At 35.1% G+C, this 25,176-nt stretch overlaps 1 protein-coding gene across 3 annotated transcripts in view; it reads left to right on the plus strand.

Annotated features, from left to right (window-relative positions):
- The window catches only part of LOC111872495 (protein turtle), a 480,259-nt gene that overhangs the window by 442,063 nt on the left and 13,020 nt on the right, over positions 1-25,176 (plus strand). For all 3 annotated transcript variants that reach the window (XM_023866469.2, XM_033754723.1, XM_033754724.1), the window contains one exon: positions 290-371. In XM_023866469.2, coding sequence (XP_023722237.1) covers positions 290-371 — 82 coding nt within the window. The remainder of the gene's footprint in view (positions 1-289; positions 372-25,176) is intronic.

Here is a 25,176-nt window from a genome sequence, read left to right on the forward strand (position 1 = left end):
AATTTGTGCAGCTCATTTTCAGCATTTATGTTATGCTCCATACACCTGCCTAAGAATGATTAATTATAAGCTAGACTTAGGAAGGCCTCTGTCCTGAAATGAGCAATGATAGCACTAATATGTGACTTGAAATATAATACATAGTTATATGCTTATTGGGCACAAATTTTGAAGCACTGTTAAAATGCTGCACTAATGGACTCCTGTTTCTCATGTATACATGTGGTCAGTTACATACATTTCTCACATTGAACTTTGATCTTACAGCTTTCCTTTATTTTGTACGCAGCATATAATATGGTCGCCTGTCGAGTAACTGATGCAAGAAATGGTGGCCAACCGCCAGGGGCCAGCCAAGTGCCTTTGAAAAAGTAAGTAAGACTGTTATTGAAATGTTGTCTTGTAATAATGTGTGTTATTTTATTATGGGGTATATTCATGAATTTACAGTGTATTTCTATACATACTCCTTTATTTACTGACTTTTTGTCACAGTGAAAATTTAATACTCTATATACAGTATTTATGTTACATAATGTTAACGTTAGATTATTCATGGCTACATTGATTATTTAAATGTAAACTTCTAAAATTTTAGAGGACTTTATTCCTCATCTGAGCATATGATGATCTGTTTTCACCCCCAGTGAATATGAGAAGTTCCTTGATGTAGACCATGTTCTCATACTTCCTTGTTCACTAAACATAATCATCCTCTCATCTCATCCAGCTTCTTGGAAACTGATATACAGTTGCTAAATAACTTATGAAGCAACGAACTTACAGCCTCAAGTATTTCTTCCAAATAAAATTGATGCAGGCATTAAATGTCATATAAAACAGGTTTGTGCTCTACCTTGAATGGCTTAATATTTAGGTTCATCTAAGTATGAAACATTTTTTATTGGATCCTCCCTTAGAGAAGGGATGATACATCCTTTTGAAATTACTCACTATCACACTAGAACCTGTTTTGTAATTTGTCTCTAGAAAGTAACATGAAGAATGTGGAAATGTAATGACCAGAAAGAACACTTCTGGAGCATTGTAAATTTGAGGGTGTATTTTAGTAGGAGAAATTAATGTAATAGGTATAAAAGTAAGAACCAGAGATATATTCTTACATCTCATTTAATTGTGCATTAACCCCCATGTGACTTGGTTCCTAACTAAACTGTTTACCTGTGAAGAATTTTGCAATCTTAAAAAAATATATATTCTACTCTTTCACGTTCATGTCTCACATATTTGTGCCTTGGCATTATGTTTTTCTTGGGCTCAAGGGAGAAAAAAAAATATTTGCCCAAATTCAAATCATTAGTGCTTCTGGTACCTTCAGAGTTACAAAAATATAAAGTACCAATAGAAAACTTGTTGCTGAATCTCATAGTTATGTCTGTTAACAAAGACTATGATCTTGTAGTTATAAATGTACCCAAAATGTGACAGAATGTACTGCTGTATTTCTCCCCCCAGTATGTGCTATAGGAGAGGCATAGGATAATTATTTAATCCACCCAACAGTCGGTTACTTGCAACATGAGAAACATACCATACTTAGATGCAGAGATCAACATGTATTTGAAGAAGAAGACAGAACCAGCTTCTGTATTCAATTCAAGTATTCAAGTTCTCATAGATTTATTTCTTGACAAGAGGTGTGAGTTTTACACCAAATCGACATTTTCCATAGTATTTTACATAATAAAGTGTAAGTTTTACAGTCATAATTCAATAAAACTGCATTATAATGTGCCTCACTATGCCATGGATTCAGATATGCTGCAGGTCTAGTCACGTCACTCAAAATTATTTCATTTATTTTTTTTTGTAAGGAAATTTGATTCAATTTTTACTGTGATTTTTCTCTTCATAAACAAATCTGTTCAAATGACTGCATCCAGTTGATCAGTTTGAGTGAGTAATATGACCTAGCACATGATTGCTGATTTGCTAAGGAGACTCTGATTCTTCTCTACATGAGCCCCACAGCACTGGAATTAGAGTGGCATCATTTTAATTGCAATTTGGTATTAAACTTGTTATAAACAGAAACTTTCATATTGTTAATAATTATTTATTTGAAATTTACTGAAATATTGCAGGTTACCGATAATGCAGGTCTTCATTCTGTCTCCCAACATCCATGAAATAACAGTTTTCTGTTTTCTTCATTTTTAAAAGTTAGTAACCTGACTGATTTCTATTATGCTGAAAATCAGAATATGAGATGTGTCACATTTTCTTTCTCTATATGTTGTATATATGATTTGTTGTGATTGAAAAAAGAAAAGAGTCAGTCTCAAGATTTTGACAGTTTTACATATTTTGAGCAGCCCTGAATGTGAAAAGTTTTTTTCAGGAATGCCATCTGTCTCTCTATTTATGGATTTGTGCCTTGGTGGCGCCTGAATGGTTTGATTTATTTTATTCATATTTGATGTTTAAGAATTTGTTCATCATAGGTCAATGCTGGTGAATAAGAATATTCTGGGTCCAAGAACGGGGGTCCTTCAAATAGACCTTAATGAAATACAAACACCTCTGATGATCCTGATTAAATTTCTATAATCTGTGGAGAATATATCCCTAAATAAAATTGCATCAGCAATATCATCAGGAAAATAACAGTATGTGTACTAGGGACCCAAACACAAAATGTAAATTTCATTGAAACCAGTTTTGCTAGCTAAACTGATGTCATTGTTGTTCTGCATTTAGCAACAAACAGTAGTCTACTGAACAGCTGTAAATTTCATTTCAAGGGTAATGTACTCGAGGTCAGTCATATACGAGTTTTATCGGAAAGTTCCCGGACAAGGTAAAAAAAATGATAGCTTAACTTACTCAATTTTGGCTGACATCTCCTTCAAAATAGTCTCCTTGGAGATGTATATCCCATCATTTTTTCCCACGTTTCAAAAGCACCGTGGAAGTTATTTTCCTCAATGCTGTTGAGTACTGCTTGTGATTCCCTTTGGATGTCAGACACTGTTTCAAAACGTTGTCCCTTCAGTATTGTTTTCAATTCAGGAAACAGAGCGAAATCACAAGGGACTAAGTCCAGTGAGTAGGGAGGATGGGACACGATAACCATGTTGTTGTTAGTCATAAATTTTATGGTTTTCAGGGACGTGTTGGTGGGTACATTGTCATGATGAAGTGCATGTTCAAATTTTCTGTTAAAATCTTTTGGCAAACTCCATAACTGATCCCAGCAGCATCTGCGAGCTCATAGATTGTTCATCGATGGCCTTCATAGATGAGGTCTAGAATTTTTTTCAACATTTTCTGTCATTTTGCTGGTGCATGGTCACCCTGAATATTTGTCATCTTCAACTGACACTTGGCTCACCTTGAAACATGAATGCCATTCAGAAACCGCTGTCCAGCTTAAAGAATGTTCTCCAAAGCCTCACGAAGCATTTCAAGAGTTTTGGTAGCAGATTTACTGAGCTTCACGCAAAGCTTAATGTAAACACATTGCTTGATTTTGCCATCCATGTCAGACAGAGCAAAACACAAAGTGGAAAAAGCACTCGTTTAAAAACAATGCATATTCACACCACAGTGTTACATGGCAAACTGATGCAATTGGCTTCCAGAAGTGTGACCTTGGCCTCCCCTCTCATCTTCTTTCACTGAGGCAGTTACAACAATAAGAGTCCAGGAACTTTCCAATACCACCTCATATGAGAATGTATGTGCAGTGTCCTTGCACCAACTTTTTGTATGTGCATGAAACATGATATTGTATTTTAAGAAAGATAATAAACTACGGGTAGAAATTTAAGATATTACATGACAAACGTCATGATTTATGCAAATCACCTTGTATTTATAAGACAGAGAGTTTTGGATGTTATGTTGGGCTGAACATGTTGCTAGGTTGGGGGATATGAGCAATGCATGCAGAATTTGGTGGGGAATGGGAAATGGCTGGTTGGAAGAACAAGAATGATATGATTGGAGAATATTAAGATGGAACTTAAGAAGATGGATTGTGAGGCTTGGAGACTGATAGAACTGGCACAGCATCAAGTCCAGTATTAGGCTTTGGCATTAACTTTAGCATTCTTCTCGCACAGTGTTACGTAGTACTGTATTCCAAGAAAGTTGATTTCAAAACTTTATTTTGATCATCATTGAAATCATCATTATTTTTAGATCCCATCCCTGAAATATGCATAGCAGTTGTTTATGCAATGCTTTCTTATCCAAAATGATGTGAGATATATATCCACAAAAGTACTGTAAGTTCTGACATATAAGATTACCCCTTAATTCTGAGTAAAAAATTTGAATTTGGGGCTATATTTGCTAGATAAAACAACTCTAAATGGTTTTTCAGTTATTCTTTTTATTTATTTATTTATTTGTGTTTATTTTTATATAAAATTAATTCAAATCCTGCAAAACCCTAGTCATCAGCATGGTGATGGAAATTCATTAAGTACATCCTGAGACATACAAGTATTTTCAAGTGATTCATCACAAGGATCAAACTCTGAATCAGATGGTGTTGCTTCAACTTCAGCTTCCCCATCATCTTGCCACAATAATTTGTCCTCTATACTAACCATCTGATATGTCACTCTTTTCTGAAAGACCCCTTGACAATTCCAACCCCTACATCATTCCATGCATTGATGATAAAATGTAATAGTACATTCGGTAAAGCTGCATGAATATTCCCACCTTTTGTGATTGATTTTTTTGCTGGTAAATGTCCACTTTTTTCCATAGTGGAAACCTTGAAAACCTTGCAGAGGCATCTCATGATTGTACCAATGATGTGAAGCCTCCAGGAGTAGCTACCATATCTGTGTTGCTTCTTTTCAGGCATTTCTTTGTGTTCTCAGCTACATGTGGTTTAAGCATATCCCATACCAATAGGCTACATTATTTTCACAAACCATCAGGTGTCCTGTTTCATACATTACCAAGCCATAACTGAATTTCTTCTTCATCCATCAAGGATTTTTCATATATTTGAAAAAAAAACTCCAACAAGAAACATGATTTTTGGCATTGTTTTCTCCTTGAGTATGACCAGTGAATCAACTTTTCTGCCATCTACCATGCATGATACTACCATTGTAAAAATCGTTTTTTTATGTCCTTTTGGCACATGGTGGCATAATTGGTTGAGGCACTATGCTACAAGCTGGAAGGTCATGGGATCGAATGCCAATAAGGTCATTGGATTGTTTTCAATTTACCTAATCCTTCCAGCCACACTATGGCCCTAGGGTTGACTCAGCCTCTAACAGAAATGAGTACCAGGAGTATTCTAGGAATGTTCTTGGGCGTAAAAGTCTGGCCAGCGCATAAGGCTGACAACCTTACTGCCATCTTTGAGCCAATTGTGTAGACAATGTGGAAACCTCAACATCTCACAACCCCATGGGCCTCCACAGCCTGTTACAAGAATACTTTTACTTTTGTTTTTACTGAAACAGTTTTTGTACCTTCTATTTCTGCAGTTTGATTGGTGACCATATTTAAATTAATTGATATTTCGTCCATGTGACTTAATGAGTGGTCTGCAGAATGTCATTTATTGTGTGCTGAGTCTTTCCTTCAGCATTTATAGTGGAATCCCATGTAATATGCCCTGATTTAAGGTTTTCCTTCGTTTAATATTCAGTCTCAGTTGTCCTGAGTCAATAATGTCAGTGTTAAATTACTTCTGTTTAAGATTTGCCCCAGTCTAGCTTTCACTTCCACTCCTACATAAAGAAACCTGAAGTGAAGGTTTCAGTGTATATATATTTATAATTGTACCAGTTAATTGTTCGTTTAATTTACTAAAGCTACTCATCTGCCAATGGTATAAGGTTCATATAGTCTTGGATGATTCAAACACTGTGAACATGGATTCCAGTTCTCCTCAGTTTAGGTTACTTAGTATATATGTGCACATTTTTCTGTGTTCTTTGGTGATATATATGTGTGGAGGTACTGCAATAGGTTTATCCCATGACAAAGAAGTCTTCTCCGTTATCTAAAAGGAGGTATGGTGTTACAAATTAATTCCGAATTGGAACATGCCAGATGGTTGGATCTGTGAATCTGTGCCAGCTAAAGAAGAAACAGAAGTGATGAAAGCTATTTTTATTTTTTTTTTTTTTTCATNGTTGTCTCAAATTGATTATTATATTAATTAGTTTCTTGATGACTATGACTAGTCCATTTATTATCATAATCATCCATTTGTATGTCCATCAAAACGTTACAAAAGGTCCTTTGTATCCTCTTGTAAGTGTTCATATTGTACCTCTGTTTACTGCTCAAAATACTCTGTTTTGTATGTATTCCTTCACTTTGTCTCCTCGGTAATCATTTATTCAACATCTTCATTTTTTAAACTCAAAGAAAAACATGTATGCATAACACTTTTCTGTACCTTTTCCAGATAAATAGTTGTGAGCTGTGATCTTTATTATAATTCTCAGGCTTGCATTTCCCTAGATTTTATTTTTGAAGGTGATTTTGAAAGATTAATAAATTTATTTGTTCATGATTCCATGATGGAAATGATTTAGAAGCATATGTAGCATATTCCAAATAATATTAAAAATACAACATACAGGTTACTTGAAAACAAAATTTTGTGGCTGATAACTTCACTGTTTCTTAGAATGTGATAATGTCAATATCATCATCTCAGTATCACTTAGCGTTCTCTTAGGTTGGGTCATCTTATGACAAATCCTTCTCTATCTCTTTCCTTCCTTAAATGCTTTTCTTGTATCTGTGCTCACTGTTTCCCTGCTCTCTTTTCTGTGCCATTCCTTACTTGGTCCTTCCGCCCCGTTCTTGTTCTTCTCGAGTCATTTAATATCTTCATTTCTGACGCTCTAAAATGAATTTTTTTTTTTTTACTCAACTGGCTCCATCCTTAACTCTCTTGGTACTGTTTGCTAACATATAGACTTTTTTAAATGTTGGACTGAACTCATTATGCTTTAGGTGGAGATTGATTGTTTATCTTTCCTGTATAGGAATGATACCGAAACATATCGAGAGTTCAGGCACGAGTCCACTTAGTTTAACTGGGACAAGACTGTTGAGAAACAGTAAGAGTCATCCATTGTATTAACATAGCTTTCTTAATATATTTGTAAAATATCATTTGTTAGAGGTGCAATGAGGGAGCTGCTTGGTTGTGATAAAATAGTGTTCAACACTATGCCTGTTACATAGTTGCTCTGTCTTTAAATTGCAATTTTGTGGAATATTTCTCTAATAAAAGGGAAAATGTGTTTAAAATGCATTGGTGAATGTGCTAGATTTCTTCTTAGTAATTAACATTGGCTATACATGAGTTTAAAGTGAATTTCTAAGATCAGTATTATTAATGCTTTCACTCCTAGCTACTCCTCTGTTCTTCTGCTGGCTTGCCTGCTAGCCCATTCATTTTTCATACTACCCTAGCATTTTACAGCATATCAGGACAAAGAAATAAGTAGCAAATCATCTACATGCATCACTGGAACCACAAAAGGTAGCTGCATGCACCATCTAGTGATAGAGGAAGAACCCACATGCTCTTTTCAGCATGCAGATGCATTCTGAAAGAGAAGTATTTTGTTTTGTCATGGTATGTTACTTCCTGACCTTGGGCAGGTCAAAGCAAATCACCGATAAATAAGCAAACATGGATGAGAGTGCACAGAGGTTAACTTCTAATACAGAATTTTTTGCTACTTGCTTTTGAAGCCATGGAGCCACCAGTATTCTCCTTTCTTCCTTCAACATTTGCAAGATGAGCTATTACTATCTGCTATTAAGTTCATAACTGTGAAACACCAGTTAATCTACCCCCATTATCATGGCTTTAGTGCTGGAAACATGTAAAGCAACTTCTGGCAGGACAGAGATGACAGTTATGTGGAAACTACACCGAAACATTGTCTGAAAGAACAGATCACTCCCTTTTATAGGCAGAGTATAAAAAAGAAATCTTATCATAATTATATAATGTCTTGGTATATATTTGATCATGTAGAATAGTATTACATGATTGTGTGTGTGTTTGTTTGTGAGTGCATTTATGAGTACATGGGAATTAAATCATTGGTACATGTTAGAAACAGGACCAGAAGATTGCAGATATATATATCCACAAGAGATACCTATGCATTATGCATTACAGTCTTGACCTTTGCCAAGGAAAGGTTATGTAGCATATTCAGTGAACCATTATTACAAAATGTCAATTAAGGTCTCTAATATATAACATTGAGTTGTTGGAAGGGTTATCTGTGGAAACTATAGCTATGAGTGGGAACTGTGGAACTTTCAAGTAGTATCAAAAATTAATTTAAGCTAAACAGTAACATTGTATTATTATTATTGAAGATTCAGTGAACCACTTCTGGATACATGCCTTGTAAATTTTCTCTCTGATTCCCTTTGTATGTATAAATTGAAATCTGCAGCACAGTAATTGATACATGTTTATTGTTAAACTCTACATGCCTGAGAACTTTGTTTTCTCATGTCATGTTTTTCAGTTGGTTCCTTCCATTCCCTCATAAATCATCTTTGTGTTTGTTTAGCATATATAGCAATATGTCATCGGTATTTAAGTTATAAGAATTTTTAAAACTGGAGGCCCAAGTATGCTGTCACAAATTGATTTGTTTTCAGTTACACATTGACACGAACTGTTATATAAAATTTGGTTTAATTCCGTTCACTAGTTTCACGGTAAATATATGCCAGTGCTTTGTATATTGCGTTATTAGCCAGATCCTTTACTTGTTTGAGTTGTACTAGGTACATTGACCTGATAATCCCATTGTTCAGAACCATGAGTTTCTTACCTGCTTTTTTATGAATCCTGTTCTCCCTCCCCCTCACATGAAGAAAATTTTTCGTATGCTGCACAACACTTTTCTCAAAACCTAATTCATAAAGGCTGTGATTGCTTGGCAGCTGGGTGCTCCCAACTCATGGTCAAACAAGATAAGTTGTGGCCTTTTTCTGCTGCAGCAGGAACTGACTGCCGTTGCATTATCTCATTCATGACATTGCAGTTACTTATATAGAATTTACATTTTTCAGCAATCTCCTCTGCCTTTCTACATGTATATCCAACTTCAGAAATATTATAGGTACTCTTCTGTAGTTCTGTGTTTGCCCAAACAGCAAATGGTGTTCCCAGCACAGTTATTGATTGACTTATATTGGATTCTTCAAAGCAAATACTTAATCAGTGGGGGGGGGNATTGGAAACTATGCATATTCAGAAATATACCCAGTTTATATAACCTTGACACTGTGACTGATGGACAGGCTGAGTTGAGACCTGCACTGGAAACAGAAATTTTGTGAAAAATTGAAACTGCAGTCAGGAAAAGTGTCTGTAGCAGCCATTGGGCAGAAATTGTGTTTGAAATGTTCTCCATAAAAGAGAAAAATGGACAGTACACAACAGCGAGCTTACGCTAATAGTGAGTGCATCTGAACTGCCAAATTCTATTTGTGTTTGGCTCATGTAGCCCACAAATGAATTCTGATAATGAAAAACTAAAGACACTGAGTTTAAAATAATATTTCTGAAATATTCTTGCAGTACTGTGTACACTTTGTTCATATTAATTACATTTACATTTAAAATCCAAAATTGCTGTCATACTTTGAGCATATTTTGTTGAGAGGTGTTCACAAGATTTAATATTCCATTACCACAATGAGACAAGGTCAGCCACTGGTGCTTATTTTGACACCTGTCTTCTTTGAGCCGTGGGGCGTCTTATACTTTTAGGCCGCTGGTATTGCCTTTCTTTTACTAGATTGAAGTGAGATCACAGTGTTTTGATTGTCAAGGTGAAGACTTTGAGAAACCGTACATTTTCAGACTGTCATGATGTTTGTTTTGGAGGCCGTTTTACATATATAATTAATGTTTGGGAAAATTCAGAAGGAGTGAATGTACAGTGATATTTATCATTGTGAACGGCATATTAGCATAGTTTATGATTTAATAGACTAGAATACCTATATATTATCACTTAGTAAAATAAAGAAAAGAGCAGACTTATTTGGAATGAATGTACGAAAGTAATCTGGCAGTTTCAGGTTCAGTAAATGACATTTCAATGCAGTAGTGTTAGTGATGAAAAAATCCGCGTGCACTAACATTATTCACTGAGTATTTTTAATAGATCGTTGTATCCTAGTGTGGCTGCAGTAAAGGAAAAGAAGTAATTGACAAAAATAGTACATTTAAAATCTTTATTTATATTAAGTGAACTGCTCTCTGATTTATTTGTAATGCAAATATTTTTATTTTAAAATAATAAAATATCATGAGAAATTGTAAAGTAAAGCATACATCTCAATTGGGTGGCGTGCAGAACCAGTTAAGAAGAACCAAAATGACATGATTTCAAACCATCTTTCTCGACAGCAAGTTTTATTCAGAACTTTACAATCAGACATTCCACTGTATGCTAGTTTCAAGATTTCTGTATCTTTAATAAAGAAATAGTGAGGAGATGAGAACCACAGTACCTCAATTGGTGTAACAACAGGCTCTGGGCTGGATGGCTTGGATTCGATTCCTGGCAGAGCAAGAGATTTTTGTCTTCTCCACAGAATCCAGATTGGCTCTCAGGCCCACCCAGCCTCCTATCCAATGGGTATCAGAGGTTATTTCACTGAGGATAAAGCAGCCAGGGCATGAAGCTCACTACTCACCTGTACCTAGTGCCATGGTCAAGGATGGTGGAGCTATACCTCCACACCCCCATACATCTTCATGGTATAATGCTTAATTAATTATGCACAGGACCAACATTACCTTTACCTTTAGTGACAAGGAGATAAGAATATGCTCAGAGGCATGTGCAAATGAATGAAAGCATTAATGTAAGTGACACAGTGTAACTTGCACGCCACTGAGCATGTTAGATAAATCATTATGTATCAGTTTTGATCAGCATACTTTAATGACAGCAAAATATCTGCCTTTAGAAGTTACAGTATATACTTTTATGGCTGTGAAATATCATAATATGATGGTCAGAGTAGTTCACATGTTGAATAACATATGTAATAAACAAAGCAAATAATGTGCATATGGGTTAATTTTCTTTCACTGCCAAGCTTTGTGCTGCTGCTGCTGCTTGGATGTTTCAAAAAAGTTAATAGTAATTCTTACAAGAGGGCCTCTGTGCTTAAGATAAACAGAAAATATTGAAAATCAAAACACTCATTCGGGTATCTTCCCATTTAAACACAGATTTGACTTTTAGCTCAAAATATGCTCTCTGTATTTATGATCCAAATCCTAAATCCACATACTGATGCTGAGGAGCATGCATTGTTAGTCTTGCCTTTCTTAATATTTTTCTTTCTTTGCTTTATCCAGTAGTTCGTAGAAGTATTCTGCAAATATTTTCCTGATGGTCAGGCTTGATTGTTGTCCTGTTTGTTACAGGAATATTCCTTCTCAGAAGGATGCTAGGAAGCAAACTGTTTTCCATTACTTTTTTGTCATTATTCTATCTCAGGTTTAAATGATTTATGCTTCCTAGAAGTAATTTTTATTGGTTTTTAATCTGTATTTGTAAGACCAGATATATTTTCTAATAAAGACAAGTTTACATTCAATTTTGGTTTCACTGAAGGCAGGATTTTGTATACAACTTACCTGCAGTAGAAAAACAGAATATATGTATTTGTTCAATGAAATCATGGTAAATCAAAATGCTAGTTGACTCAGCTGTTTTTCAGTATAAAAAGGTCTAAAAATGTATGTCTGCTATATTGCTACATTATATATTTGTGAGTGCAAGATTTATTATAGGAGACCCACAATATCCCTGATTCTGGCGTTGACTGCTAAATGAAATAGTCTGTATGAAATTTATAGTACATTAAAAAACTGTTCTAACTTGATTTGAGTGAAAATGCTTGTCACCTAGGCTAATACGGACATTGTATGGTAAAAAGGCAACCCTGCAGCTTATACCAATAGAGAGACAAATATTACCACCTCATTAGTTGTAAGGAATTTGCATGGAAAGTGAAAAATGCAAGTTCAGTTCTTCAGAGTGACAAAACGTTTCACTTGAAGCAAAACAATAAATAGTGTGTTGTGTACAGAATACAGTGGTGGCGAACACAATATCATAGTTTGATTGCTCTATTGAGTGGTCTGTATCTAAAATTTCTTTTCCTCAGAGACTCGTACTGCTACAGTCAAGTGATCAGTTTTGAGTGAATACTTGATATATTGAAACCCATTGGCTTACTACCCAGATAGATACATATAAATCACATTTATTTTCTCCTCCATCATCTACAACAGTGTTTTTCTACACACTTACATAGTCCACCTTCTTAAGACAGCGAAGACTCCATATTCAATGCCTATGCTACCTTGACTCAGTGCATTGAATTAGGTAGTAATGTTTTCTCTTCACAATATGTAGCAGTTGTACCACCATGACTCAGTTTATTGAATTGGGGAGAGGCATTTCTTTGTATACAATGTAATAACAACATTACTTGACTTGTTTTCTTGAATTAAGGAATGGTACTTCTTCCACACAAGGTGTAATGGTTATACCGCCATAATTTTAATACTGTCAACCTGCCATTTGATATAATAGAGTCTGAATTACTGAAGTCATCTTTAAATAAACTACAAATACATAAAACACAAAATGACTCGAATTAAGGGATGACATTTCATTCATACTAGATGCAGTGGCTATAGCATGATTTAGTCTGTCAAAATAGTGGAATTTCTACTGTACCAGATGTAATGACCCTTCTTCTCCATGACTGATTTTTTAAATTCAGAAATGGCTTTTCCTTCACACCAGATGCAATAATTATACTACCATGACTCATTAATCAGTGCTCAGTTTATTAAAACACTTTAACACATGAAGGTGGGGTGATGTTAAAACCAGGTAGGCTTAATGTTATGTATCTTACAGTATAGGATGATGCAAGAATTAGTTTAAATAACTGTGAATTACTAAATCAACAAAGGGTCTCTTTTAATTCTTAGGGTTAAAGTAAGCAAATGGGTTAAGGTAACAAGCAAGGACATGTTCAGAAGAACTTTACGCATAATTCAAGTAAAATTACATGAAAATATTTGAGATTCTGCAACACATTTTTTTCTCAAAAAGCTTACTAAAATTACAGTTAGAATTTATGTTGAGGGACTAGAATTTCTCATACAGAAAACCGCGTCATAGATAGAGGAGGTTTTAACTAAGTTAAGTAATTCTTAGTGAGTATTATCATAAATATTGGGATCATTTGATTGTTGTTATGTACTATTGAATTGTTTACTTTCAGCTGATGGTAATGCTGAAAAGCATCTAAGAAGAAACCTAAGGTAAAACTTTCGAAACATTTTTACATTGTTCGTTTGTTAAAATGCGAATTCAGTAATAATTTGGCATGTCAGTAGAAATGCTTTTCTGCATGTCACTTCTGACATGCTTGCCAATTGTTCGCCATCACTGGAATATTATGATGATGAAATAGTGAGTAGTGCTCAATGTTAACAAGTTGTACTTTTTATTACATTGCTTTCCTTTATTTTCATTTTTAAGCTTAATAATGAGACCCTTACATGACTTAATCATTTTATTTGCAAGTTGTATCACCCCAACTCTCAGATTCATTGGTTAGGCATATTTCTTGGGACCGCACAAGTAGCTATTGGGTTTGCAGCGCCCATCTGTCAAGCAGTCAGCCGATAACAATGCCAGTATACATAGATGAATTTGTTCATATTTTGTATTACAGTTGTTGTAATTTATCAACCAAATAGAATTTTGTTCAAAATTGTTTTATGTGGACTACTATTTTACTTGGAGACCATGCACATCCTTAGATATTTGCAATAAATATTTAGCATGCTAAGTAATATTACAGATATTTCATAGCCACCAGTAAGATGGATGTAACTTTCATTTCCTTCACAGAACATCATGCTCGCATATGTACAGTTGTGCAATGAATTCATTTCTGTACTGTTGTATCTAATGTTAAAATTTGGAAAAGTAGATAATTCTTTTGCTCGTCAGACAAGTTTTTCATTGAAGAATGCAGTCTTCTGGGATTTGGCACCGTGTATATGTGGTGTTAACCGACGTTTCGGAGGAACGTATCGCCCCCATCTTCAGGGTTGAAGGAAAAGTATANATTGCTATGAACTGTAATGCTGGTTTCAAAATGACATTTATTGTTCTCTGTATTTGTCTGTCTAAAATCTTTCACAAGAATTTTATGTGTCTAGGAAACAGACAGGGAAAATACTCAGTTATGGTATATGGCTTAAATTTTTAGGTATTTAACAGTTAATAGATAATAGTACATTAAAGTGTACTTAATGAATATGTGAACATGAAATGTGCTTATTTATGGGGAAATGGGCATTTCACAAACCTCATTTTTCTGCTCGGTCCAGTGCCTGATGTAAAGATATGTATGGAGCTACCTAATTCTCTATGTAAAACATTGGCATCCATAAATTTGTAAAGTTGCTGACCAGTCCATCTGTCATCTAACACCGCAGTCACACTTTTTTTTAACATGAATAACAAAATAGGCAGGGACCTTGTCTTGTTGGAACCATAAATTTTCAGATGCTCTTATTGTGACAGATCATTGCCATAACACTGCCAGAGAGCTTAGATTGTCCCCTTTGTTAGCAGAAATTTCAATGCTTTAGATATAGTCACATTTCAAAATTCTTATTTATAACAACAGTATTCCTCAACAGTGTAGAAAGAGTTCGTGGTCAGGAAATTCTTTAATGCCACTTTAAATTTAGGAATATCATATGATATTTGTTTAAGAGTTGTTGGAAGGTGATTGTAAAGTTTAATACCAGAGCACTGTACTCCTTTCTGGCATACAGTCAGATTTACGACTGGAAAATGCAAATCACAATTAGCTCTTGTATTAAAAGTATGAACATCCAAGTTCATTTTAAACAAATCTTTATTATTAACAAAAACATTAATAAAGAGAATATATACAGAGTAGAATGGTAAAATAGACAGTTCCTTAAATAAATTTTGACAAGAATCCCTGCTGCCAGAATTTGTAATGATTCTTATTATCCTTTTTTGGATTTTAAATATAATTTTAGAGTGAGTTGAGCTACCGCAAAATATTATACCATACGAGATAATTGAATGGACTAATGAGAATAAACTATTTTTAAGGTCTCCAAAGACAATAACGGTTTCAAAAATCTAATTACATACATAATGCGTATTAATTACTTACATAATTGTACGTAGGATACTTTATCTAGTTTAGGTATAAATTGTTCAATATGAGTATGCCATGATAAATTTTTATCAATTATTAAACCTAAAACTTTTCTAGTATGTACACTAGTTATTTGTCTGTTTCCATATGATACTTGTAAATTTAAGTCAGCTGCATTAGTGTTTTTAGTTAAAAATTGAAGGAAATAAGTTTTTTCCGCATTTAATGATAATAAATTTCTATGAAACCATCTATTTAATCTTTGTGTGGCAGTATTTATATCTCTTAGGGTTTGTAATTATCAGACTAGTGTCATCAGCATATACGACAGGGTTTGAGATGTTGGATATTACATTAGGCATGTCATTAACATATAGGAGAAAGAGCAAGGGACCAAGTATGGATCCCTGAGGGACTCCAACAGTAACAGGTTCCCATCTAGAGTAGTATTTACTTGAGTTAACATTATAAACTAACTAACACTCTCTGATATCTATCTTATAGATAGGATTTTATTAAGTTACAAGCTGTTCCTGTAATCCCATAGAATTCCATTTGGAACAACAAAATATCATAATTAACACTATCAAATGCCTTATGAAGATCGCAGAAAATACCCCCCAACTAGTAATTTACTATTTAATGCTCTTACGATATTGTTGTGACATATTGCGCGATGGAGGACAGCCCCTCCCTACCCAGCAGTGATGTGGTGGGTGAGTCAGCTCTCCATCCCCCCTTCCACGGTGATGTAACACGCAAGGCAGCTGTGACACGGGTAACAGCCAACAGTGGTACCGATTGCGTAACAGGCGGGCACTGCGACTATATAAGTGAACCACGCTGCCTATGAAGCCAGTTGAAATGTGGCCATCACCGAGTGCAGTTAAGAGTTAAAGTGTATCAGCGGCCGAAAACAGTTCTCCAATCAGCAGTGAACGAGTTAGTGTGTGTTAAGGAATGGCACCGTGAAATATAGCAGCCGCCGAAGACAGTCAGTGTGTGATCAGGAGTGACACAGTTGGAGAATATCAGTCGTCGCGGAAAGAAGAACCGGACATGTGTGTAATTGTGTAATTGGGAGTGTGTAACACAGAGAGACTTGTGTAGCTCCCGTACTGTAAAAACGTGTAGACTACTGAAGATAGAGTGAACAGATTATTGTGAATACAGTTATAAAATGTGAAACCCCGCAACTGTGTTATAAATAATTGTAGCCGAGACTTGTAGGTTGTTAAATAAACCAGTTAACAATCCGAACGGCATCTTCAGTACCGAAAACACGTTACATTATTAATTAAGCGATAAGTCGCGCAGTCTGTTGACAATGCGTGCCTAAAGCCAAAGTGTTCATTAACAAGACTAAGACTATGACTATCCTTAATATGTTGATATAATATATTATAGAGTACTTTTTCAAAAATCTTAAGAGAGTGATGTGAGGAGTGAAATAGGTCTATAATTAGATGTGTCATTTTGTCTCATATTTTAAATATAGGTCTTATTTCTGAAAATTTTAATCTTGTTGGAAAGCTGCCAGTAATCAACATTCTATTACATATATAAGTTAAGGGAGAAGAAATATAGGGAATACTACTTCTTAAAATTTTTGTTGATATCCCTCTGTATCCATATGAATTCTTTATTTTTATTTTTTTCTTTATTATTTCTTTATTTTATTTCTGTTTCTTCAGGTGATACCCATTTTAAATTTATAGCAGGAAGAGGTAGGGTAAATGCCTTGAATAAATAAGTTTTAGAATTTGAACAATTGGGTATAGCATTATTCTGGTAGTTACTTTGAACAGCTGAAACAAAGTATTTACTAAATGCATCAGTGATAATTTGACCATCACGAGATAAATTACCATTCACCTTTATTGAAGTTATATTATCAAATAAATATGGTCCAAACATGTTTTGCTGACAGAGCTGCCTATATGTTGTATGGCGATTTGGTCTCCATATCTTCATTCTAATGAGCGATTCCCTTTTCTTGTCATGAAGGCAGTTCATTTTTTTAAATTTTGACAACACATATATGTAATAATGAAGTTACTTTACTGTGCTTGAGAATAATGATAAACGCTTGCCTGAAGAATTCACAGCACTCATGTCTTCTTAAAAGATCATTACTCAATCAGCTGACAAACATCAGTCAGTAGCCTTCCCTTCCATTATCCATTTTTGTGTGCATTCACACTGTTGCTTCTAGTACTTCACAAAATCGTTTCTATTTAATGAATCCGAGGCCTATCATGACCAAATCATAGAAAGACAATCCACAAAAAATTTAAGAGACCCACAGTGCAAGGGTCATTAATTGTCCCTCCCTTGAATTTAATTTAGCCAAGCTCAGAGGACCTTTTCTACAGAGATTTCCATGATGATGTCGGAACATACACATCAGCATCTGCACGCTGTTCTTGTATTGTTCACGACGTTTTACTTCTTGGCTCATTTTTGTGGCCCCTCTCTGGAACAGATTATGTTTCTACCTCAGAACTCTCACTTTGAGAGGATCATCCATATGCAGCCTTGCTCAAAAATCATTTAGAATTGAAGGCATAATATTTCATGAACCCATATACACACTACTACTCATTCTATAATCATATATTTCCATTTTCTTATCTTTAAAACTGCACTCTCACACCTGTAACATGAAAGGAAGACATAATATTGTAACGTGTTTCGTTACTGAAGACGCCGTTCAGATTGTTAATTGGTTTATTTAACAACCTACAAGTATAGGCTACAATTAATTATAACAATGTTACAGGTTTCCACACTTTACAAACCCTACAACCAAATCTCTTCACACTACCACGATTCACTCGTTACAACTGAAATCGGTGACTACTACAATTCAGCTCACTCCTTACTGCTCACTGCTGGCTAGACTCCAACTCAACTCGTAGGCTGGTGCCTTGAGAACCCGCTTCATAGGCTGCTACACTTTAACTGTCTTCAGCGGCTGTGTAGTTCCCTTATAAACCCTCAGCCGGACAACGGGAAAACAGTTACGTAATAGGCACCACTGTTGTCTGACGCCGTGTTTGCCTGTTACATAATGGGTACCGCTGTTATTACCGTCATCTCTTGCAACCACGTTTACCCACTTTGTTTAGCAACCAGTGTTTACTCACTTTGCATAGCGACCAGCGTGCTTCCCAAATATATTTTTGTCTACCAAACACTTTTGGCCTGTAAAAATACTAATAAAGCTGCAAATGGAAACTGAGAGTCACAAATATGAACATGACATGGAATAAGTTTTATTGTGGTATTCAAAGGAAACTGAAATTTCGCAAGAATGATGATATATTGTTGTTTAGAGCAATGTTTCATATCTCAGATTTGCTGAATATTGAGAACACTGTTAGAGAACAGGACTCATGGTGGACTGTTATTCTGGAATTTTGTTTTTGTAGAAACTGATCTTGAAAATTGACCATACTGGTATTCAAAATCAGGCTTCACACTGAAAAAAATTGTCTTCTTAGAGAAATATATAATCTAGCATACTTCTATTCAAGCTTTAATACTGATTTTGCTAGGAAAAAAACACTTGCTTTGGAAACGTTACAAGATTATTGCCATATGGGTGCATGAACAAGAAATGAAGTTTAAGAGATTCGCATGTCAGATTTATAAATGTAATAGACACATGCTTTTAGGTCTGCGTTCATATTGAAATTTTCCAATAGGGAACTGTATCTAGAATCACTCATGAAGTTTGTGAATTAGTGGCCTTCGCATTATCTTTCATGCTTGATTGTCAAAGAATTTGTTATCCTTCTCTCGGTTTTAAGCACAGATCTGTGTTTCATTACTTTCTCATATTTCGGATTAGTTTGTGCTTTAAAATTATTCCTATTGATTTAAGACAAAAAGGTGTATTACTTCCATATGCCTAAGCACTGTGCTTAGCATGGTGTGGAACACAGATCCATATTTGTATATCTTAGGTACTGGATAGAGGAGTGGTCAGCTTCTCTCTCTGGTCGTGTTCCTACCAAGGAAAGAGTACTGGTAACCATTACATAGATGTGCACATATCCTAGACATAATCTTAACGTGATAACAAAAAGAAAATCCCTACCCATGCCATGAATCGAACCCTTATTGGTCAGCCCATAGCCAGTCCCTTTACTGACTGAATTATTCCTGGTCCTTGATTTAATCATAGCCATTTCAGTAAATGAGAAATACCAAAATGTTGTCCAGATTTGTTTAAAACATTCATGCTTATTAAATACAGTATTTGTCCGTGGGATTCATGTCCTGCAAAACGCAACTGTAATTCAAAATATGCAGACAAAAATAAGAGTATGTTCATAGATTTATGGTATGGTTTTTAGATTTCGAAATTCTATAATAAGTAATGCTATAAATATGAATGAAACATGAAAAAATACAACAGTTCTGAAAGTTTTCTTGTGTTGTTAGTAAAGTTCACTGTTGAATCCAATTTATTACTCTCCACATGTCTTGATTATTCATTATTCCAGTTCTTGCCCCAGCCAAGTGACAGTACACTGATTAACATGTGATACTTCTTCACTTGGTCCATGGGATTACCTTTTGAACTTTACACCACTTCTTTTATGTAAGCCATAGGTAGAGTAAAGTTTGGAAATCAGGATGACCGATGGATTGAAACACCTCTTCAAAGTCATCACACCTGGGAAATTCTCATTTATTCCTTAACAAACGGTCTTGCATAAGGAAGTGGGATTGTATCAGGTTGAGGAGTTCCGTTATCTTTAATCTGGAAAAAGGTAAAGGTACAGTTGTCCCTGTGCTTAACTAATTAAGCACTATGCCACAAAGGCATGTAGGGGAGTGGATGCATAGAACCACCTTTTCTTGACCTCGGCAGTAGCTGGAACTAAGTGGTCAGCTTCACACTCCGACCGCTTTACCCCCAGAGAAAGAGCCCCCAGCACTCATTGGATAGGAGGCTGGGTGGTTCCCAGATCCGGTCTGGTCAATGTGGAGAAGAGAAAATTCTTGACCCTACTGGGACTCAATCTTTGATCTGTAGTAATATTTAAATATCCATTATGTCCAGAAATGGTTCATGGTAATCTAAATGAACACTTTTTGGGATAATGAATTATAAAGAGGTTTGGAACCTTGACGACCTTGAAGTACAGATATTACACATATTTCATTACATAAACAATTTGAGTTGGGCATGAGAACTCATGACATATATCATTTGAAAGGAGCCTTTGAGACTATCTCCAGATGTTTTCATTCAAGTGTGGCAACAACTGGGATAGTGAATTAATGCGTGTGAATTGTCAGATGGTGCTCATATTGAACTTCATTAAGAACACATGTAAACTTTGGTGTGTTTTCCATCAGTTTAGGTTCTATTTGTGTTTCTAGCTTGTGTTCAAAATGAAAAGTCTAGAAAGAGCATCATAACTTTACATGTATAATGTCCAATAGGATATAGATAAATTGCCTGCGATATATACTGGCTTTTCAGTAATTCTTACAGTACTTGTTGAACATAGTGTAGTGAACATATGCAGTGTTATAAAACACAGATCAATAACATAACACTCAGAATGCTTTGATCTCGTGATTGAGGAAGTTTGCTATTGGCAGGATAATTCATGTTCTATTTGTTGTTCACTGCTGAGTTCCGTTCCTGTAACTACCTTGTTATTAATGGCCAGATATTTGAGATGTAGGTAAGCAGCTCTGGCCAACAGACCATCAGAAATACTCTAAGTCCATGCTTCTGTTCCTTGAAGCTGATATTGTGACCTATGGAAGTTTATCAGCAATTCAGCATAGGGGAAATTATGACATATTTGGTAATTACATCATTGACATTAGGAGAGCTTTCATGTCTTAGCAGCAGCTGCCATCATGGGGAGTGAATGTGATTTTTCCTGTCAGGCCTGACCATTCTGATGAACTGTCTAGGCAGTGATGCTTATTCCCACTTCATCTACATCCCAAACATGAATGTTTTTAAGGCTCTGCTTTCAAGTAATTAGAACTGAAAACATTTGTGTCGTGTTGAATAAAACAATTATGTGGCATCATCTTTTGTTTTCTGCTTTTGAGGCAAACAAAACAACACCAATGGAGGTCAAACACATGTCATATATGCCAGCAACTCTTCTGAAATTTCATACTACAATTTCACTGTTTTGAACAAGAGAGGTCTCTTAGGCCTGCCATGTGTTGTTGATGTTTCCTATTGCGAGAAGGGAAATGCTTGTATATCTGTGCGCTAAATATCACATGTTTGATATGTTTTATCTCTTTGTTTATTCTTTTGTGTTTCTGTTTTGTGCCAGAATGGGGAATTGTGGTTATGTTTGTTGTACAGAGTTTGTGATGTGTTGGTATTGAGGGTATGAAGTTGTTTATATGTTTCTTACTTTAAGAAAGAGAATTCAGAGTTATTTTGACTATTAAGAAACATGTGAATAGAACATAAAGTCAGCCAGAACATGTTTTACAAGGTGCAAGAATAATCTTTGCATAAAGTGATTTACCATTAACTTATTAGAGTAATGGAATCTGGTTTTTCCAGATGTTTGTGTAGTGTGTTAGGATAAGGTTTTGAAAAAATAAAGTTTAGAAACACCCACATGAGAAGGCAATATCATCCATTTTATTTTATTATGACAGTTTCATAATAAAGTACATGGCAGAAAATTCGTTTTTATCATTTTACACATTGTAAGAATTTTTTATCTCTGTTACTATGCTTGCAGCTGTAGTTGCCAATAACAGTCATATAAAATACTGTAGACCTCAAATGTTAGTATAGTTAATCAATTACTGAGAAGATTCCCCAGCATTTCTAAGAGTTGCTGGAGAAAGAAGACTCTCCTATAAAAATGTTGTCTGATTGTCATATATTACACAAATGGAAAATTTGTCTTGTATGTGCATGTGTGTAAGGAGTGGGCCATAAAATCCGGCCCTTGCACTGCGACCTTCAGTGATCTGTTGTGCTTCCCCTTTGGATTAACCCCTTATTTTTCCTACACTTCCAATGAAATGTAGGACTTTATTTATGGGGGCGTCATAAAAGTCACTTGGTTTCATGAAGAACTGACCCAGGTGACAAAATCTTAAGTAAGCTATGGCCTCACAATCACATAGGATATGAAAGTTTGTCCTTGTACAGCAGTTATATCTCTAAATGTTCCATCTTTCATATAAAATTAAATGCATAATTACTTTTCCTGTATGTAGCATGTTCAAAATTATTTCTGAAAACAGACATTTCTATATACGTAGGTAAGTCAATAAGTAAGTTACAAATGAATATAGACCTTAAACAAATAAAAGCACTGATTTAAAAAATGCTTTTATTTCTCAACATAATCTCCCTGTACATTGAGGCACTTGTCCCATTGTTTCACAAGCCCCTGAAAACCAGCAGCATAAAATTATTTGGGCTGCTGTTGGAACCAGGTGTGTTCACATGGCATGGCCTACCTCATACAGTAGGAGTCGGCATTTACAGTTTGTCCTTGAGGCTGAAATGTGGTGAGCAGTATGCCTTCGTGATCCCAGAAGACTGTGAGCATCACTTTCCTGGAGGATGGTGTCACCTTAAACTTTTTTTTGGCAGGCGATGCAGGATGTTTCCACTGCATTGATGCACGCTTTGTCTCGGGCTGGTAATGGTGAACCCAAGACTCATCACCTGTGACAGTTCGTGCTAGCATACCGTGTCCATCCTGGTAGCAATTGAGATCCTGTAATGCCAGACCCATTCTTTGCATTTTGTGTTGTTGGGTCAGCATGCGTGGCACCCATCATGCACAGACTTTGTAAAAACCTAACCTGTCATGCATTATGAGGTAGGCCATGCCATGTGAACACGCCTGGTTCTGACAGCAGCCCAAAGAATTTTATGCTGCTGGTTTTCAGGGGCTTGTGAAATGATGGGACAAGTGCCTCAATGTATAGGGAGATTATGTTGAGAATTAAAGCATTTTTCAAATCAGTACTCTTATTTGTTTAAGCTCTATGTCCATTTGTAACTTAGTTATTGACTTACCCTCGTAATATTTAAAATATGCAGCAGTTAATTTTTATGTGAATATAACTAAACAGAATTTATTAGTCAAAATTGATGAATAAATTATTATACTCATGGTTAATGAATACAAAACTACTACACATTTTTGTAATTTGGAAGAAAAGTATATGGTGTGCCTCTTGTTATACTGCTGTAGTTGAATGAAAGTTTCACACAGCCTCCTTGTGACACACCTCTTTCCATTGACCTCATTCTCTTATTTCCTTCATTCCTTCCTTCCTCTCTTCCTTCTTTATCTTGTGTAGTTCCTCTTTTATGTAACCTGATGTTTTAGGTGTTCCTAACGCAGGAGGAAGAAAAGACTCATTTTCTAATTTGATTTCATGTTTCACTTCCTTTCAAAGCATTTTATAGTTCTTTGTGTCTAGTAGTAAACAAAGAAGTTTTCTTTACATCAGATTTCTACAGCTGTAAGTTTTACCAATTAAGAGATGCATTTCAATGATTTTTCATCTTATGCAATACAAACTGAAATTGTCCATCGTGCATGCAGGAATTGTACATTTGTAATACAAGACATGAATTTAAGACCATTACATACCTTAGTATACCATAATAATGCAATGCAATTTTACCAATAAAATGATCAGTGACAAGTTTTATCAAAATTGTCATTGCACTTTTGTCAGTATTATCTCTTAGAGACAGTCTCTAATTGAAGGTTTCAGTTATAATTCTGAAAATGATTTTTGTGCCATTGGCATTAGATTTTTCCTAAATTTTGCTTAATTTAACTGAACTTTTATGTAGGTACAAAGAGGATTCGTTCCCCAACTTAGAAACATTGCAAAATTTATGAACCCAGTTTACCATTTGTGAAGTCACAAATTTAGCAGGACTTATAGTCAAGATGTGGATACAGGCATAGACATGTTGATTGTCAGAAGTATAACCCTTTCTGGTGGTTAAGACATGACAGTGTATTCATATAATTTTTTATACTTGCAAGTTATTTGATGGGAATACATTTAATCATAATCTTTTTGGTTAACTTAGCCACCATACTGTAGTTTAATGCCGTAAGCAATCTTTCTCCGAACTCTCTACATTCATGATTTTGGCAGCCAGCAAATATACATCATCGACCATTCTTCTCTTCCCCTGCATGGCCTTGCATATTTAAATGCCCATAGGTATAAGACTAACTGAGAAAGGTGAACAAGCCCCAGGTGGAGAGTAACGTTCTGTTCTGTCATGATGCCAATGTATCCTGTTTAGCATTATGATGCATAGTCACCCAATACAGTTCCTTTTAGTTTCAAATAAGAAGTAAAAGTACTGCATTTTTATTAAACAAAATGATATTATATTTGTTGCTTAATAATGCACAATATTTGATATTTTGAAATGGAAAATGGCATGGTTTATGCTTTTGACATTACATCCTTCCTCTTGCAAACAGACATTTATTTAAGTTAAGCATTGATGTCTCCTTCTAGTTTGTAAGAGGATCATTGTTACAACTAATGTTAATGCTTTGAGAAGATTTCAATATACTTCTGAAAAAACAGTTCACCTCTTAAATTCATTCTGTCCATAGTTCAGCCTCTTCATCAGTTAATGGACTGTTATATATAAATATATATTACAATATTTGATAATTTATGATTGCATAATAACAATTTGGTGTAGATATTATACACATGAAATTACAATCGTACCTATATTTTGGCATATTTATTTCTGGTATGAAGGTTAGTAATTCAGACACTGTAAAACAAAACATGTCACTATCTTGTAGTTCATGAAACCAGATTTAAGTCATCTGTTTTCAAGTTGTGATCCCATTCATAGATTGTTGTATTCTGAAGATA

The sequence above is a fragment of the Cryptotermes secundus genome, unplaced genomic scaffold, assembly GCF_002891405.2.
Source record: "Cryptotermes secundus unplaced genomic scaffold, Csec_1.0 scaffold537, whole genome shotgun sequence".
Lineage (NCBI taxonomy): Eukaryota > Metazoa > Arthropoda > Insecta > Blattodea > Kalotermitidae > Cryptotermes > Cryptotermes secundus.